This window comes from Castanea sativa, chromosome 3 (genome assembly GCF_040712315.1).
Source record: "Castanea sativa cultivar Marrone di Chiusa Pesio chromosome 3, ASM4071231v1".
In the NCBI taxonomy this organism is placed as follows: domain Eukaryota; kingdom Viridiplantae; phylum Streptophyta; class Magnoliopsida; order Fagales; family Fagaceae; genus Castanea; species Castanea sativa.
This window is the reverse complement of record NC_134015.1, coordinates 22045409-22064725: the sequence shown is the minus strand read 5'-3', so window position 1 is coordinate 22064725 and position 19317 is coordinate 22045409. Positions and strand designations below refer to the sequence as shown.

Here is a 19317-nt window from a genome sequence, read left to right as displayed (position 1 = left end):
TGAATCCAATGTTTGGTCTACCACTTATCCTGTTGGGTTGGCTTCCATGGCAAGTCCGACATACTCATGAACACAATGAAATGGACTCAGAAAAGTCTGTCTTATTGAGAAGAAGATTCCACGCCTCTAGGAAAAATGTCATATCCATAGATTACGCTTATTTGGTATAGCAAACATAGGCGGACCACATTGTTAGGTAGCAGCTAGAATTGGTCTGGGATTGTATTCATGCATCTTCAAATCTCTCATCTCTCATTGTGATTACTGAATTACATACACACACATGCAAGAAAAAAGACACAAATAATTTTCACAACTTTCTTTATAATAATTCAGTATGATTTATTGTGATTATTGAGTACTAAATTTGGTATGTTTACAAGAAGATGATATTATTCTAATCATAACTTATTATCTTGATAAATTGTAAAAAAAAATTATTTAAAAAAAATCCCCAAAACTACTCTTGTTATCCATTCTCTTTAATGGACTTCAAGAATCCAAATTGCAAAAAAAAAAAAAAATATATATATATATATATATATTTACACACACAATATATGGCAAACGAAAGTTTTATACAAAAGTCTTTCTTTTCAATTTCAAAAGTATCCTTGAGCCTAGCCACTTAGCCTTTGTGAGTTGTGACAAAAAAAAAATTCTTATAAAAATATCATAAGAAGCGCATTTTTCAAAGTGAAAAGCCAATAGATATTAGAGAGGGATGTTATTGTTATTAAAAATTTAAGTTTATATATACGCTTTATAAATAGATGTATCAAACTTTTAAAACCCACAACAAAAATTAATTTAATTTTTTTATTAATTTATTAATACTACACTAATTACAATTATTGGCTTGTCAATTTATAAGTCTTTTCCATTCAAATTTTTATGATAATTTTAGTATTTTCCTATATATCACATTCCCCTCAAACAGTCGGCAGAAAGGTTTTTAAGAGATTTAGAAATAAAAAGAGGGGAAAAGAATATAGGATCATGCCCTTTTGTGCCATAATAACTCTAATGTGATAGGCTGAGTGGTGGAAAAAATTTAGTAAGTCTATGTGAAAATAATAGACAGTCAATTATAGTTTAACACAGAACAATTGTGAAAAAATGTGTAATATTAAAATGTGTGGTCTTAGAATTATTTATTGAGTCTCTCTGAAGTTGAAGGTCGGATAGTCTTTAAAGAGAAAAAGACATTTGGAGTTTTGGACTGTCCCCAACCTAGCAAGAAGTATTATATTTCAAAGTTGAAACAGCTCGTAGAACTGGATAAGACAAAACTCTCTAACAACCTCATCCAGAGCATTGCATTAAGGCATGGATGTGGCTATTCACCTAAGACCTAAAGTAAAAGAAAACCACATGCTAATGAAAGGCTCAAACTTCACGAGTCATCCCGTGTGAATTTAGAAAGTAGGATAGCGGAGAAGCAATTAATGTAAGAAGAAAGTTTCATCTACCCCCAATTAATGCAACTATAGGTAATCTATGATTAAGATTGATCACTCACTCATAATATGAGTTATTGTAGATATTTTAGATTTCAGTTAAAGAGAATTTTTAAAGAAACTATAAATTATAATTCTTACAAGATTGGATTTGGATCCGGTGTAATATCTAAGGTATTGCACTAGGTGCAATTACACTGATTCACTCTTACATCAAATTTTACCATTATATTTTTTAGCTTTAACTTTTTAACTTCAACTTTCAATCTCAGCCATCCAATACTATATATGGCACCTAATCTTAATCCAGCAAGATTTTTCTTTTCTTCCGGAAACAAGGTTACCTTATAGGTAACACAATGAGTGATTTAAGCTTCATCTACTTCAATTAATGCAACCTGCTACGTGTGATTTAGCTTGATCGCTACCCAATTATTGCAACCAGCTATGAGAGATTCAAGATTGATCGCTTATTCTTATTGTAGACATCTTAGTCAAATAAAGTTTTTTTTAAAACTTCAATTCTTTAAAAGGAAAAAAAAAAACTTTCAATTATATTAATTTAGTTCTTAAAGTCTTTAAAACGACCAAACGTTACACATACCTTGATCATTATTTTTCTTTTTATACAAAATAAAATTTCTACTCTAACCTAATCTAAGTGTATATGTATATGAAGTTCCCTTTTAGATACTTGAACCCCGACTCTTACCCCCCACACCCCCACAAGCATTTATACTTGTGAAATGACCACCGCACCAAGGATGCGCGACGGTCCTTAATCATTACTATATTTAGGAAAAGCAATCACTATATTAATGATAACATAATAGGGCAAATACCTCTGATACTTATGTTTAATTAAAACAAGGAAAAAGTTTTGCAACATAATGTCCTATTTTGATAATGTCCTATTGTTTCTCAAAAAAAAAAAATAATGTCCTATTTTATTCTAAAAATAATAATAATAATAATAATAATAATAATAATAATAATAATGTCCTATTTATTGTAGGATGTCTCCTAAAGATAGTAGGATTTAATTTCATAATTATCTCAATTTTTCCTTTTGTTTGTAAATTAGGGTTTTAGGGTGTTTTCTAGCCGCACTAGAACTACTTTAGGGTTTTTTGAGCATCTCCTAGCAATTTTAGGACTTCTTTTCTATTTAAATACATTATAACCTTCAAACTAGTTCGGTATTTACTTTAATAAAACTTCAAACTTTTTTTTCTTTATTTTCAGGTAGATTCAGTAATTATTCTTGTGGATTCAAAATTATGTTTTTTTGAAGCAAACATGTTTTGGTTCTTATGACTTTCTATGAGTTTCAAATTAATGTGTCATTAATCACAAAAATAATTCCACATTCATGTGTTTTGTGAAATCCACTGCTCTCAATTATTACCACATCAGCTTGTAAGGATTATTATAATAATTCTAGTATTTTTTTTTTTAACGCACTAAAACCCATCAATATCCTTAAATGCTCACTTGTCACAGCCAAAACAACAAGTGCATTACTTAATTCCTACGAGAGAACGTTACTTGCATATAAGAATAATGAACCAAACTGCAAGGAAAATTCATCACTTGTCTGTCCTACAAATAGCTAGCTTGACCAAACTTTAAACGCAAAGCAACAAAGACTCATCAACTCTTCCCATCGAGACATATGTTATTTTCATCAATTATTAGGAAAAATAAATAACAAATCCTCCCGTAGATGCCATTTTGAAGTGCCGTAAATTTGCCGCTTCAATAAAAATCCTACGTGGCATTCGAAACCACCACAAGAAATTTCTAATACCAAATGAAGTCAAATCAAATAAACAAATAAAAGCCACAAGATTCTTGTTTCACGTGAGAATATGCATGGCCCCTAATAATTCATTTGATAAAAAAACAAACCCTAGCTAACGCGTTTCAAATTTCTGACACTAACTTATCCACGTACCGACGTACGTACGTGCCTACCATTCCAAGTTATTGCCTATATATAGAACCTTGCATTGCCATCTCACATTCAAAATCCTACAGAAAATCGCTCATGGATAAGCCTGTGTTAGCCTTGTCAATTGCATATCTTCTATGTCTAAATCTTAGGTTTGTGCATGGTGCTACTATTATAACATCATGCAACCAAACCCCATATCCAAAAGTATGCAATCAATTCATGAACACCAATCTTCCATCAACCGTGGATGAATCAAAGTCCGAATTTCATGTATTAGCTCATAAGGTGACTATGGACCAAGCTATCGAAGCCCACCGGCTTATCTCATCCATGGACATGAATTTATTCAATGAACAAGCCAAGTTGGCTTGGAATGATTGTTTGGAGCTCTATGAGGATACGATTAACCAGCTCAATCGTTCCATTAGCTCCAACAATCCAACAGATGCATTAACATGGTTAAGTGCATCAATCGCCAACCAACAAACATGTGAAAATGGTTTTAAAGACTTCAACTTGTCTTCCACTTTACAATACTTTCCTAATATGCTAAGCAGCTTCTCGAAATTGCTTAGCAATACACTCGCAATCAATAAGGCCTTAGCTTCATCATCAACTTATTCAACTATGTTACATAGCAAACAGATTGGTGGGCGGCGCTTGCTTAATTCTGATGGCTTCCCGACATGGGTTTCAGCTGCTGATCGAAGAAAGCTTCTCCAATCATCAGAATCTGGACCAAAAGCTGATGCTGTTGTAGCCCAAGATGGGTCTGGAAATTACAAGAAAATCTCTGAGGCCGTAGCATCAGCTAGTGGTTCTGGCAGATATGTTATATATGTGAAACAAGGAGTCTACAAAGAGAATGTTGTGATTAAGAAGTCAAACATAATGCTTATTGGGGACGGTATTGACAAAACCACTGTTACCGGTGGCAAGAACGCTCAAAGTGGCTCCACAACCTTTGGATCCGCGACTGTTGGTAAGTACTTTGAAAATGGCCTTTCTTGTCAAGGAGATATTATTAATGGTCGATGTTTAGTTTCAATAATAACCAGGTCACTTTTTCTTCTTTTTTTTTTTTGCTAAACAATAATAACCATGTCACAATTGATAAAAATAAATAAAAATAAAACTACTCATTTTAATTAATCATATTTTTGAAAAGTTTTAGACTTTGTCCCTGGGTAAATGCTTAGCTAGACAATTATTCCCAATATGAGCTTAAGGCTTGGTTTGGATTGAGCTAAACGCATGTCCAGCGTTCAGCGTTTTTCATCTTTTTTTTTTTTTTTATTCTACTGCATTTCAGATTTTAGGGGACAAATGCATTGTGTGCGTACTGTGTACGTACTTTTCAACAACTTTTTATTAAAAATTGGTCTCACAGTACTATTCACACATTTAAAAATTATTTTGTTACAGTATTTTCAATTTTCAACTGTATCCAAATGAACCCTAAAAATCATTTTTATTTGAAATTAATCTATTTATAGTTTAGTTAAATATTATAAATTGAAATGTATATCGAATGTCTCTTCATTTAAAATCTTAAATGAATTGACAATCTATATTATTAAATCAAAAATAAATAAAATTTGAATGGTAAAATAGATTTCTCTATAACACTTGTGTGGAGAGAAAATATGTCACAATTATATATGTATATATAAGTATATGTAAATACTAATATTATACACATATATACGGATATTTTTATTGATCTTTTCTTCAACAAAGAGACAGCCGACATAAGCTCAATTTGCATTATATAGTCAACAACAAAGGAATGAAAACAACAGGACAAAAACATGTCACAGATTACCTGAATATTGAGTTGAACCAAATAGCGACAAAGGAAAGAACAATGACCTAAAAAGTAGGGCAGTACGTACGGAAAATAGTTACTATTCATAAATTTTGCATATTACTATTAATTTCTCATGTAAAATTTTCTTTCTCAATGTCACAGCAATTTCTGGAGGCAGCTTCATCGCTCGGGACATAACCTTTGAAAACACAGCCGGACCAGAAAACCATCAAGCCGTTGCAGTCCGCTCGGCCTCGGACTTGTCCATCTTCTACCGATGTAGCTTCAAAGGGTACCAAGACACCTTGTACGTGTTTTCTCAGCGCCAATTCTACCGCGACTGTGACATATACGGCACCCAAGACTTCATATTCGGGGACGCCGTGGTCGTCTTTCAAAACTGTAACATTTACGTGAGGAAACCCTTGAGCGGTCAGAAAAACACCATCACTGCACAATCAAGAGAGGACCCCAATGAAAATACAGGTATAATTATCCATAATTCGCGTGTCACGGCCGCGGAAGATTTGAGCTCCGTTGAGACGTATTTGGGGAGGCCATGGAAAAAGTACTCGAGGACAGTGTTCATGAAGTGTGATTTGGGTAGTTTGATAGACCCAGCAGGTTGGTATCCATGGGATGGAAACTTTGCACTGGATACGCTTTATTATGCTGAATATATGAACACTGGAAGTGGTTCTGATACTTCAGGGAGGGTCAAATGGAAGGGCTATCATGTTATATCGAGTCCTGCAGAGGCTGGAAAATTTACTGTGGGGAATTTTTTGGCCGGAGATGAATGGATTTCAGGGACTGGGGTGCCATATGTGGATGGTCTTTGATGTGAATAATTAAGGGTTTAATTTCCCAGATTTTTTCTTAGAAGGGTGTCTATCGTGAATTTGAAAATGGGATAGTGACTTAAAGTGGTGAAATTGTCATGTACTTTGTGTTGGGTTCCGTTTTGTAGATGGAACACAAGAAGATGCTAATGCTGGTCTATTATTGTTCACATGTGTACAATTTGTGGTATTTGTATCATTTAAACTTGATTAAGAAGGCTACGCTCTCTCTCTCTCTCTCTCTCTCCCCCCATTTTGTAATTTAATTGTAAAAATTGTGGCAAATGAGAGGTAAGATCCTTTGAGTTAAAAAGACCGTGGAAGTCGGGGTGTTTCTCCAGCTTTAGTATGCACAACACTAACAAAAATCATTGTGGAATTCATCGATGACACTCAATGATAAAGTCAAACTAGGTTTAAGAATAACAATTCTATTTTTTGGTTTTGAAATTCATGCCTTTGTCAAACGTTTGGAGGCTTTTATACTTACTATTCACTCTACTTCCTTGTTCCAAAGCATGCCCTAGAGCTTGGTTTTTTCTAGATTGATCTGATGCATGTTGTACCACAGAGATTGTTGAAATTATTTTAACGAGATCTCAGATATGTGAGTCGAAAAATAGAAAGAAAAAAAAAAAAACAAACAAACAAAGGCAATCACACGACATAAAATATTTACATGGTTCAATAATTTGCTTATATCTACAGAGTTACTACATTTTTACTATGTTAGACAAAAATTACAGAGACAAAAATTACAGTACATCAATACATAAAAACAATAATCTAAAGCGACAAACAAATACTCAAACAGCAGGTCTAAATGGGCTAAAATCAGGCAAAAAAAATTTCAATCCAATAAGTCTCATCTCCATAAATTAATGTCTCATAAAATCTCTTATGTAAAATCTTCATACTTCCATGTCGGGTAGGGTCACAAACCAAATGAATAACAAATTAGGCCTCACATTACCCAAGAAAAGATGTACTCCCACCATTCTAGTTTATTTGTCTTCTATTTCATTTTAAAATATCTTAAAATATTGTCCTATTTTTAAAAATAAAAGTCATTAATTTACTAATATCTCTATTATACCAATACTTTATTTTCAAAACTATTTAAAAAGAAAACTAACAAATATTTAAAAAATCAAGTTAATTGGAACACCTTTTTAGTTGCCTCATTAAAAATACATCTTTTAAAAAAATGCTAATTTATTTATTTAAGGATAGTTTTGTAAACTTATACATTTTTATAAGGTAAACAAAACAATAAATAATATTCCCTTAAAAAGTTTAACTTTGCAAATAGGACAAACAAATTGAGACAGAGGGAGTATCACAAAGAAATGATATGTCTACTAATTTTTTACAACATTTTTATAACAAATTCTAAGTGGCAAGTTGTTACTGGTTGTTATTGTTGGAGCAAAAAAGTAATTTTAGTGTTAAGTTTAAATTTAAATTAATAACAACTAATCACTTATGATTTATTATAAAAATAATATAAAAATATGGGAAACGGAGCATTGCATGACATGTGATGGAGGTCCTTGCACGTAGTCTCATGCAATGTAGGTCTTTGTACGCAGTTAATGTAGAAATAACAATTATTCTAAACTAGCAAAGCTCTTTTCTAGTCATGTCCAATCCTATTAATGATAGCTTGCCATTGTTGACGACTTCGATGCGAGTCGTCCTCCCTATATATCGTTGACTTTTGGTTTGAACCCCTATAATAATAAATAATAAGAAATTTCTTTTTAAAATTAACTAAGCTTATAATAAGGTCACAAACCATTTCAAGTGTTCTTAATTTTGTGAGTGTACAAACGAATGGGAAAGCTACCATTCCTTTAGATTATTAAAAAAAAAATACTAAAATTATTATAAATTTTATTACAAAAACACTTAGAAATTAATAGGACAATAATATGATTGGTGTGGGGGGTAAAAGTGTTTGAATATACATTTGGGTTTTGGGTCTGATTAGTTGGTACAAATCTGTTCAATCAGGGTCTCTAGGCTCACAGGTCAGTCCATACTATAAATGATCCGAGGAGGTGTCCGAGGAGGAATATCTCATCGGACAAGCCCAGTAAAGGTCCTGGAACTTGCTAAACGGTAAAAATGCAGAATTCTGTAAGATCTGTGGGGTAAAGGTGTGATCCAAGCACCCTTTGGAAGCAGGAACGTGTGAGAAATATCTGATGAAAAAGCTGCCACCACCGCATTGAAGGGCATGCATCTACCTCCCTGCCGCATTAATGAAGAAATGACATCTGAACAGTAGAATTCAGTCTTCCAGCTCTATTATTTGAAGACTTTAAGAAGGTGGTGAATGGGACAAGTATCTGAAAAAAGACTTGTGTTACACGTGGATGAAACAAGGAAGGAGAAGAAGGATATAAGAAGACGAGAGAGGAAAGAAAGGGGAGGGGGTTTTCTTCTTTGAAAACTAAAAGTTGTAATCTTTTGCTAAAGAGAAAGAAAGACTATACAAATTGTCATCGGCTTACGTCCGAGGAGGGTTTTCTTGTCATATTCATCTATCATTTACAAAGATTGCGGCATTCTAGCCTGTTCATCAACTTCCAACACCCCAAACCTAGGTTTCAAACCCATACTCTACAAATTTCATTGTATAAGGCTCTTTAGGCCTAAGCCCATCACTTGTTTTTGGGTTCGGGTACAAATTGTGCACTTACAATTGGCGCCGTCTATGGGGATCTAGGGTGAAAGGAATTGGAATATCATGGCAGGCTTAGGTTCGCATCATGCAGATTCTTAGGGGTCCCAGCGCGAGGATCTTTTTGAGCGTCTTAAGCGTCGGAGGGATCGAGAGGAAAGCGTGCATACCGTATACCCTGATGCAAGCCATTCGCGTAGTGGGAGCAGCGCCACCCATGAGGATGATGCCAAGGCCATGTAGAGGGAGGTCAACCACCTCAAGAAAAAGTTACGCCATGTCAAACGAAGGCGGGCTTCACCCCCATCCAATCCTTCCTCAAGGGGGTCTCGGGGAAGCAGTTACAGTTCGAGGTCCAGGACTCCCCTAAGCAAAACCTACTCTTTTAAAAAGGATGACCTACCGAGTCGTAAGCATAGGAAGTTTCCTTCTAGGGGCTTGGGGAACGACGCTATGAGCCGAGCGTTGCACCAACTCTCCAAGTCACCCTTCTCACGCAGAATCGAAAAAGGAAGGCTCCCTAAGCATTTCACTCAGCCCACCTTTACCATCTATAATGGTAGGACGGACCATGTTGAACACGTGAGCCATTTTAATCAGAGGACGGCGATACATTCTTAGAATGAAGCCTTGATGTGCAAAGTCTTTCCTTCCAGCCTGGGACCTATTGCTATGAGATGGTTCAACGGACTAAAGTCAGGGTCTGTCGATTCTTTCATGAAACTTACCAGGGCATTCGCGTCTCGGTTCATTACATGCAGCAGAGTCCCTCGACCTTTGGACTCACTATTATCTATGACCATGAGGGAGGGTGAGACATTGAAAGCATACTCCGACAGGTACTGGGAAATGTTTAATGAGATCGATGGAGATTTTGATGAAGTGGCGATTAATACTTTCAAAGTGGGCCTCCCCACCGATCATGATTTAAGGAAATCCCTGACCAAAAAGCCCGTACGAAGTGTACTTCGCCTCATGGATCGCATCGACGAGTACAAAAGGGTTAAGGAAGATCAACAACAAGGTAAGGGTAAGGCGAAGGTTATCCCGCAGGAGAGAAGGGATTTCAGGTCAGACAGGTATCATAACAATAAGCCGAGGAGAGATTTCTTGGGGCAATCTGGTTCAGCCACTCCTCAAGTAGTTAATACTGTATTTCGAGAACCGGTGCACCAATTGTTGGAGAAAGTCCAAAAAAAGCCATACTTCAAGTGGCCCAGCAAGATGGCGGGGGACCCTACGAAACGGAATCAAAACCTTTTTTGCCAATATCATCAGGATGTGGGTCATACCACCGAGAATTGTCAGACCCTTTAGAACCATTTAGAACAGCTGGTTAGTGAGGGAAAATTGAAGCAACACTTGTATCAACCAAACGGACAAGGCAATCAGTCAAGTTCAAACAATCAGAAGAATAACTCATCTCAGCTGCCATTGGGAACGATTAATGTCATCTTTGCTGCACCTGACAGGACTGGTTCCTGTCCCACAAGGGTGATGGCAGTGTCTCATTCCCAGGCCGAGGAGTCAGGCTCGAGGCCGAAGAGGGTCAAAGGGAGTGTGCCTATTTTAGGATTCTCTGACGAAGATAAGGTTGGGACTATTCAACCCTATAACGATGCCCTAGTGGTCACATTGAGGATAGGGAATTATGACGTCAAAAGGGTGATGATCGATCAAGGCAGCGGTGCGGATATTATGTACCCTGACTTATTCAAGGGGCTTAAGTTAAGACTGGAGGACCTCACTCCCTACGACTCGTCGTTGATAAGTTTTGAAGGAAAGGCTATTATACCAAAAGGCCAGAGCCGATTGCCAGTACAATCCGGCTCGAAAACGGTCGATGTGGATTTCATTGTGGTTGACGCATATTCTCCATACACGGCCATCCTCGCCAGGCCTTAGCTGCATGCTTTGGGTGCTGTTTCCTTAACTTTACATGTTAAAGTAAAATTTCCTTCGGGTGGAATCATTGAAGAGATTCTTGGTAGCCAATCAGGAGCAAGGCAATGCATATCGGCTGTAGTGCTGCATCAGGCCAAGACAGAGTCCTCGGCCTTGGCTGTTGCAAACTTATAGCAATTAACAACTCTAGATGCGTCCGGTGCGGTGACAGCAGAGAAGGCTATGTGTGAAGATTTAGAAAGATTTCTCATAACCAATGATCCCGAGAGGTCTTCCAAGTTGGGGTACGGTTACCACACCAAGAGAAGGTGGAATTGGTGAAGTTTTTGAAAAACAATATCGATGTCTTTGCCTAGAAACCCTATGAGGGTCCGGGGGTTGACCCAAGCTTCATTTGCCATCATTTGAACGTCAACCCTGCCGTTGTTCCCAAGAGGCAACCACCTCCGCGTTCTTCGAAAGAGCATGTTGAGGCTATCAAGGAAAAGGTGCTCAAGCTCAAAAGGGCTAGGGCTATTAAAGAAGTTTTCTACCCAGAATGGTTGGCGCACACAGTTGTAGTGAAAAAGAAAAGCGGAAAGTGGAGAGTATGTGTAGACTTTACGGACCTGAACAAAGCCTGCCCAAAAGACTCGTTCCCGATGCCTCGCATCGATCAGCTTGTGGACGCTACAGTCGGGCATCCTCAGATGAGTTTTTTAGATGCATTCTAGGGTTATCACCAAATACCATTGGCGTTGGCTGATTAGGAAAAGACTGTCTTCATCACTCCTACGGAAAATTACCATTACTAAGTGATGCCATTCGGTTTGAAAAATGCAGGGGCTACTTACCAAAGGATGATGACCAGGATGTTTGAATCGCAACTTGGAAAGACCATTGAGTTATATGTGGATGACATGGTAGTGAAGAGTAAGATAGTACCTATGCATGTGAAAGATCTGGATGATACATTTCAAATACTTAGGAAGTACAAGCTGCGCCTTAACGTCTCAAAATGTTCTTTTGGGGTGGGTTCCGAAAAGTTTCTAGGCTACATGGTAACTCATAGAGGAATAGAGGTGAACCCAACACAGGTCAGAGCCATTCAGGGCCTGCAACCACCTCGGAATCCAAAGGAAGTTCAGAAATGACCGGGATGACTGCTGCTCTCAGCAGATTTATCTCTCGGTCCGCTAACAGGCGTAGACCCTTTTTCCAACTGTTAAATAAATGAAAAGGATTCCAATGGTCCGAGGAGGTGCTTTAGCTTTCCAGCAACTTAAGGAATATCTTTCCCGACCACCCATCATGTCTCGGTCGGAGGCCAATGAAATCTTGTTTGCATACCTAGCTGTAGCAATCGATGCCGTCAGTCTAATTCTGATAAGGGACGACTGTGGGGTACAAAGACCGATTTATTATGTTAGTAAATCTTTGAATGAAGCTGAGGTGCGTTATTTGCCTTTGGAGAAGGCAATTCTAGCCATAGTCCATGCCACACGAAAGCTTCCTCACTATTTCCAATCCCACATCGTCGTGGTTTTAACTCAACTGCCTCTCAAGTCAGTGTTACGAAGTGCTGACTACTCGGGAAGGGTAGCCAAGTGGAGAACTTTTCTAGGAGCTTTCGACATCAAATATATGCCACGCACCTCAGTGAAGGGCCAGGTTCTCGCGGATTTGGTGGCAGAATTCGCCGAACCATCGTTAGAAGAAACTGCGAAGGAATCGCACATGGATGAAAAATCAGTTAGCATGATCACGAACAAAGGACCTTCGATTTGGAAAGGGTATGTTGATGAGGCAGCCAACCAGAGGGGGTCTGGCGTCGGACTTGTTTTGGTATCCCCTGAGGGAATTATCTTTGAGAAATCGTTGAGATTAGCATTCTCGGCCACAAATAACAAGGCCAAGTACAAAGCTGTCCTGGTCGATATGAATATGGTACGGAGAAAGGGGGAAAAGGCAGTTCATATGTCCTCAGATTCTCAATTAGTTGTGGGCCAAGTGGCGGGGACCATGGAGGCTAGGGATCCAAGAATGCAAGAGTACGTGACCCAAGTCAAATGTTTACAATCTGAGTTCGATTCCTTCATCCTTTCACACGTTTCTAGAAGTGGAAACACGCATGCGGATTCGTTGGCCACTTTAGCGACGTCCTCAACTCAGTGTTTACCTAGGATTATCCTCGTCGAATGCTTGCTAAAGCCAACTTTAACAACTGCAAGTGTCGTCCATATCCATCTGATAAGGCCCGAACCTAGCTGGATTGACCCTGTGGTCTCTTTTCTGAAAAGCGATATTTTACTTGAGGAGAAGTCTGAAGCAGATAAGATTCGTCGAAAGGCGCCTCGTTTTTGGTTGTCCGAGGATCAGAAGTTGTATAAACGCTCCTTTTTTCGGACCATACCTGCTGTGTGTACATCCTAAAGTAACGGAGGCACTTTTGGAAGAATTGCAGGAGTAAGATCCTTAGCCTATAGGGCTCTAACTCAGGGATATTGGTGGCCCAATATGCAGAGGGAAGCTCAAGAATACACAAGAAAGTGTGACCAATGCCAAAGGTTTGCTCCCAATATTCATCAGTCTAGGGGAGTCCTTAATCCTTTGTCTAGTCCTTGGCTATTCGCTCAATGGGGACTGGATATAGTTGGGCCTTTTTCAAGGGCTGTGGGAAACAAAAGGTGGCTGCTCGTGGGAACTAATTACTTCACCAAGTGGGTCGAAGCTGAGCCTTTATCAAATATTAGGGATGTCGACTCCAAGAAATTTATCTAGAAGAATATTATCACTAGATTTGGAGTACCTCACACACTTATTTCAGATAATAGCGTACAATTTGATAGTAAAGTTTTCAGGAAATATTGTAACGACTTGGGCATCATAAATAGATACTCCACCCCAGCTTATCCTCAGGAAAATGGGCAGGCCGAGGCCGTTAACAAAGTTATAGTCAGTGGACTTAAGAAGATGCTGGATGATGCGAAGGGTAGATGGGTAGAAGAGTTGCCGCATGTTCTGTGGACATATCGGACTACGCCGCGGAGATCCACTGGAGAAACACCTTTCTCCATGACTTACGGGGCCGAGGCAGTGATACCTTTAGAATTTGGGTTTCCCACATTAAGGACGAGTTCCTTCAGCTCGGGGAATAATGATGGCCTCTTGGGAAAAAGCCTTGATCTGGTCGAGGAACGGCGAAAGGCCGCCATGGTCCAAATGGCTTATTATCAGCAGAAGCTTAAACGAGGATATGATGCTCATGTGAAACTGAGGCCACTAGCGCCTAGCGATTTGGTGTTGAGGAAAGTCATGGGTACTACCAAAAATTCAACATGGGGATAGCTAGCACCAAATTGGGAAGGACCATATTGGGTCATCTCCGTAGCGGGTATAGGGTCATATCGCTTAGCTGATCTAGATGAAAAAATTGTACAACACCCTTGGAATATAAACAACCTACGAAGGTATTATTATTAATAAAAAGTATCTTTGTCGATCGTTGTTCAAAACTATCATTGTGCAGTTTGGTTTATTTATCATTGCTCATAAGTATCAAACAGAATCTTGGACATGCATGGTCCTCGAACCACATGCCTTGTGGAAATTGATATCCTATTGTTTGTTAAATAGAACCTTAGTTATGTCGAATCCTCAGACCTTCTACTTTGGAGAAATTAACATTTCAATTTACTATTACTATGTATCAAACAGAAACTTGGACATGCATGGTCCTCGGACCACATGCCTTGTGGAAATTGATATCATATTGTTTGTTAAACATAACCTTAGTTATGTCGGGCCCTCAGACCTTCTACTTTGGGAAAATTAATATTTCAATTTACTATTTCTAAGTATCAAACGAAAACCTGGTCATGCATGGTCCTCGGACCACATGCCTTGTGGAAATTGATATCCTATTGTTTGTTAAACAGAACCTTAGTTATGTCGGGTCCTCAGACCTTCTACTTTGGAGAAATTAACATTTCAATTTACTATTTCTAAGTATCAAACAGAAGCTTGGACATGCATGGTCCTCGGACCACATGCCTTGTGGAAATTGATATCTCATTGTTTGTTAAGCAGAACCTTAGTTATGTTGGGTCCTCGGACCCTCTGCTTTAGGAATATGACCAGAAACCATACCACGTTAGTGTCGATTTATTGATGAGCCACAGTAAGTTTGATGGATCGCTTTATGCCTCAGACTAAATCCTAAGTTAAATTTTTGGTTGTGTGTTGCCGTGTTACATGTATTATGCTCTTGAGGCATGATTTACAAATATACGCTAAGTGTATGTACTTTTGTTTAAAGTTGTTTAAAGTTACGGCTAATTGAAATTTTGGAGGTGCAGTTAGATGTTCCATTCATTCATTTTTTGCACTAAAAAAGAGGTGAATGAGTATTTTTGTATTAAAGATTGGGAGACAGATAAAGATTAAGCCAGTCAAAGTTTCTCATTAATTTCTTTTAGAATATACATACAAAGCAAAAGTCTTAATATAAAATTTGTTACATGAAAAAAAAAAAAGGAAGAAGTCCTAGCTAGCCTAAGCCTTAAGCCTTAAAGGGTGGGTCCTGCTTGGAAGTGCTAGCAGCCTCTGTTCATTTCAGCTCTGCTTCAAAGGAGGTCTGGACTTGCTTCCCTTTATCTCTTGCCACCGGTGGAGGGACATTGGGCTCAGCATTTTGGCTCGCAGGCTTCTTGGCGCCATCGCCCTGTTACTTCTCTTTGTTAGAACCCTCAGGTTCTTTAGGAGTTGGAATGGGCTCTGGAATCATGGAGGGGAGCATGGAAGACGCCGTCTTAGGGGCAGGTGCGACATGAGGAAGTTCTTCGAGGACTTGGATGTCTTGGGGGAGCCAAATGTTTTCAAGCTTCCTAGCTCGGCAAACTCCTCAGTCAGTTGGTTTTCTGTCGTCTCCACCCCTTCCTTGTAAGCGGTCTTCTTCGCGGCCTCCATGGTATCCTTGAAGGTACGAGCCTCTTCCTTCATCCTAGCAATCTCGTTCTTTAGGTCAGAGTTCTCTTGCTGAGCTTTGGATAAGTCTTCGTCCTTCTGACGCGGATACTTGCGTTACCCCTCCACCTGGGTCCTCATTGTCTTCAGGTTGGCCTCGGCGCCGTCCCTCTCCCTTTTTAGCTCTGCCAGTTGCGTGGTTAGGTTCTCGTTCTGCTCCAGAGCTTGGCTTAGGGACTTCTCAGTCTCCTGCCTAACCTCCAGTTCAGCTGTAGCTTTCTTCCGAGAGTCTTCCACCCACTTCTCAGCAGCGAAGACTTCCTAAATGGCCTGTGGTAAAGTATTAAAATAGATGCATTATTAGTAGAGCAAATTTAAAGTACATGAGAATGGTTTTTTCGTTAAAGATGTAATGAAAACAGTAAAGCAAGGTTGAGACCAAGACGCTTACCAAAGCCAAGTCCCTTTTTAGCGAGAGGAACAGATGCGGTTGGCTCATTTTATCCAGGGCGTCCATGTCCTTGGGCAGAAGAAGGGGACGTTCCAAAGTCTCGGCCAAGTGATGAGCATGACCTTACTAGAACACCCTAATGCTGGATTGGCAAGAGATTGGCGCCCCATCCAGCTTCAGCTCGGGAGACCAGTTGGCCGGTGTACGACGTACCTCAGCCAGTTCCCGATTCTCCCCACTTTACACTGAAGAGGCACGTCCCTTGCCTTTCCCAAATTTTTGTTGTTGTTGTTTCAGCTTCTTTTGCCTCTCCGCATCTGCCTCCTCGGCCTCATTCTTCTTCTTTATCTTAGGCTTCGGAATGGGAACCTTAAGATCGAAGGGAGGAGGGGGTGGTGGCAAGGAAGGAGAGACCTGGGACCCACCCGCTCCCTTGTTGGAGACATTTGAGCCCCTCTTCGTCATCAGCTTCCGTAGAGTGGCCATGTCGTCCTCCTCGGAGCTAAAGTCAAGCTGTGTAATGATTAGACCTTGTATGCCCAAAGTTTCGACGGGTGCACGTTCTTCGTCTGAGAGGATGACGAGATGATCCTCTTGAGGTCTCTCAGCTTCCTCGAGTCGAAATTGGTCTATCTCCTCGTCCAACAATTGTTGCGAGGACGCTTGCTATTCTCGGATGGCAATTGTTTGGGAATGTGCCGAAAGAGGAATCGCTGCGATAGGGCAAGAGTATAGTATGATGGAGGGATCGTCTGGGAGTTTGCGGTCAGAAAGGAAGCCTAGTCGTGACATGCCTATCCTTCTGCGTCGTTTATCTCTCGCAGTGATCGCGTTGTCAATCTCTTGAAAATCCACTGATAGAGGATCGTATCCTAGTATCAGGTGGGCAACTCTCATTTGTAGGTCTTCACTGACAAAGACTTCGGAGCGAAGGACACGATTCAAGTCTACGATGTTGCAAAGGCTTAGACACGGACGTACGTGTTGCTTATCTGTGAAAAGAAACATCCGAGAAGACAAGCATGGTAGGATTAGTGACAAATATCAAAGGAAAAAGCAATGATGTGTAGTAAAATTAAAAACGGTAAAAGTAACGGGATTGAGTCATGGGTTAGGAAATCTAACTCCTATGGAGTCACACCTGGCTCTCCCTATTCAACTGGGCAGTGAGGACCGTCAAACCAGTTTCCCGAGACGATGAGATAGTCGTCTTTCATGCCTTTGTTAGATTTGGGAAGACAGGATATCAGTCTAATGATGCTAGACCTAGATTTAATGTAATATCCTACACTTTTGAGTTTGTGGCACTCATACATATAGACAACGTCGTGCCATGTGAGGTTCAGACCTATTTGCTCGTTTAAAGTGTCGACACAACCTAAGACCCTAAATACGTTTGGTGTGCACTGATCTGGGCATAACCTATGGTTACGAAGGTATTCGCTGGTTACGTTTTTCATGGGGAGGGTCATCCCACCTTCTAGGAAGGCAATCATGGGAATGATAACTTCTCCCTCTCTCCTAGCGTCACCTATGGCTTCTACTGGGCAATAATTCAAGCCTACATCGTGAGGAATCTGATATTTAACCCTAAAACCCTCCATACCAGCGTTGGTATCTACTAAACACTTAAATCTACCCATTTGGTGGGAATGAAAATAAAAGTTTAAAGAGGAAAAGGGATCTAAATGGTGGCTGAGGATGGAAGCCGAGAAGGAATGAGTAGAGAAAATGGAAAACTTACGGGATTTGATTAGGCGATTCTTCACGAGCTTCTTGAGAGCAAAGATAATGATTAGCACTTAAATGTGATGGATTTTTGAAAGAATGGATGGAGATACGGATTCCCAGGCGTTTTGACGTGCGGGAGGTGGCCTCGAAATCAAAATTCTCCCGCCTAATTTTTTAGGGCAAACTTAGGCCGTTGGATGTGTATCTCACCGTTGAACATGGAGGACAAGATGTAACCTACAGTCATAAATGCGAGCGTACCGGGTTTCGAAGCGTCAGAGACGGTTTAAGGGAACGAAAGGACCCCTACACGTGTGGCGGTTTGCAAAGTGCGTGGAGGGTGCGCTGTTTGGTTCAAAACTCTATTTCTCTCCTTGGATGGGAGGAAAAAAATAAAGTTTTGAGGGGCTATTGTGGGGGGTAAGAGTGCTTGAATATACGTTTGGGCTTTGGGCCTGATTAGTTGGTACAAATCTGTTCAATCAGGGTCTCTAGGCCCACAGGTCAGTCCATACTATAAATGGTCCAAGGAGGTGTCAGAGGAGGAATATCTCCTCGGACAAGCCTAGCAAAGGTCCTGGGACTTGCTAAACGGTAAAAAGGCAGAATTCTGGAAGATCTGTGGGGTAAAGGTGTGATCCAAGCACCCTTTGGAAGCAGGAATGTGCGAGAAATATCTGATGAAAAAGCTGCCACCACCGCATTGAAGGCCCTGCATCTACCTCCCTGGCCGCATTAATGGAGAAATGACCTCTGAACAGTAGAATTCAGCCTTCCAGCTATTATTTGAAGACTTTAAGAAGGTGGTGGATGGGACAAGTATCTGAAAAAAGACTTGTGTTACACGTGGATGAAACAGGGAAGGAGAAGAAGGATATAAGAAGACGAGAGAGGAAAGAAAGGGGAGGGGGGTTTTCTTCTTTGAAAACTAAAAGTTGTAATCTTTTGCTAAAGAGAAAGAAAGACTATACAAATTGTCATCGGCTTACGTCCGAGAAGGGTTTTCTTGTCATATTCATCTATCATTTACATAGATTGCGGCATTCTAGCCTGTTCATCAACTTCCAACACCCCAAACCTAGGTTTCAAACCCATACTTTACAAATTTCATTGTATAAAGCTCTTTGGGCCTGAGCCCATCACTTATTTTTGGGTCCGGGTACAAATTGTGCACTTACAATTGGTGCCACCTATACAATATAATAAATTAATGTTTGAATTACTTTTATGAAATTTATAACAATTATCAATTTGTGAGATTTATATAATTAAATTTTTAATATTTTTAACATTACTCTTATATATTAATTTATAATATTCTTAGCATCACTCTAACGTATAAATGGAAAAAATAGAATGAGCTACATAAAAATTCATCATGTGTGTCTTTAGTTACTAGACAGTATAGTTGCATTGACATTTGATGCATGTTATGTAATGATACAAAAATATCATAATTACATTAAATGAATTCTATATATATATATATATATATATATATTAAATGAAAGTTTTTCTTTTTATAACC

The 19317-nt window shown here is 39.3% G+C and overlaps 1 protein-coding gene across 1 annotated transcript; it reads left to right on the top strand.

Annotated features, from left to right (window-relative positions):
• Window positions 1-3502: 3502 nt before the first annotated feature.
• LOC142629326 (pectinesterase) lies at window positions 3503-6286 on the top strand. Its single transcript, XM_075803289.1, has 2 exons — window positions 3503-4399; window positions 5390-6286. Exons 1-2 carry the CDS (start codon window positions 3511-3513, stop codon window positions 6067-6069), a joined length of 1569 nt encoding a protein of 522 aa, XP_075659404.1. The 5' UTR covers window positions 3503-3510; the 3' UTR covers window positions 6070-6286.
• The last annotated feature ends 13031 nt before the right edge of the window (window positions 6287-19317 follow it).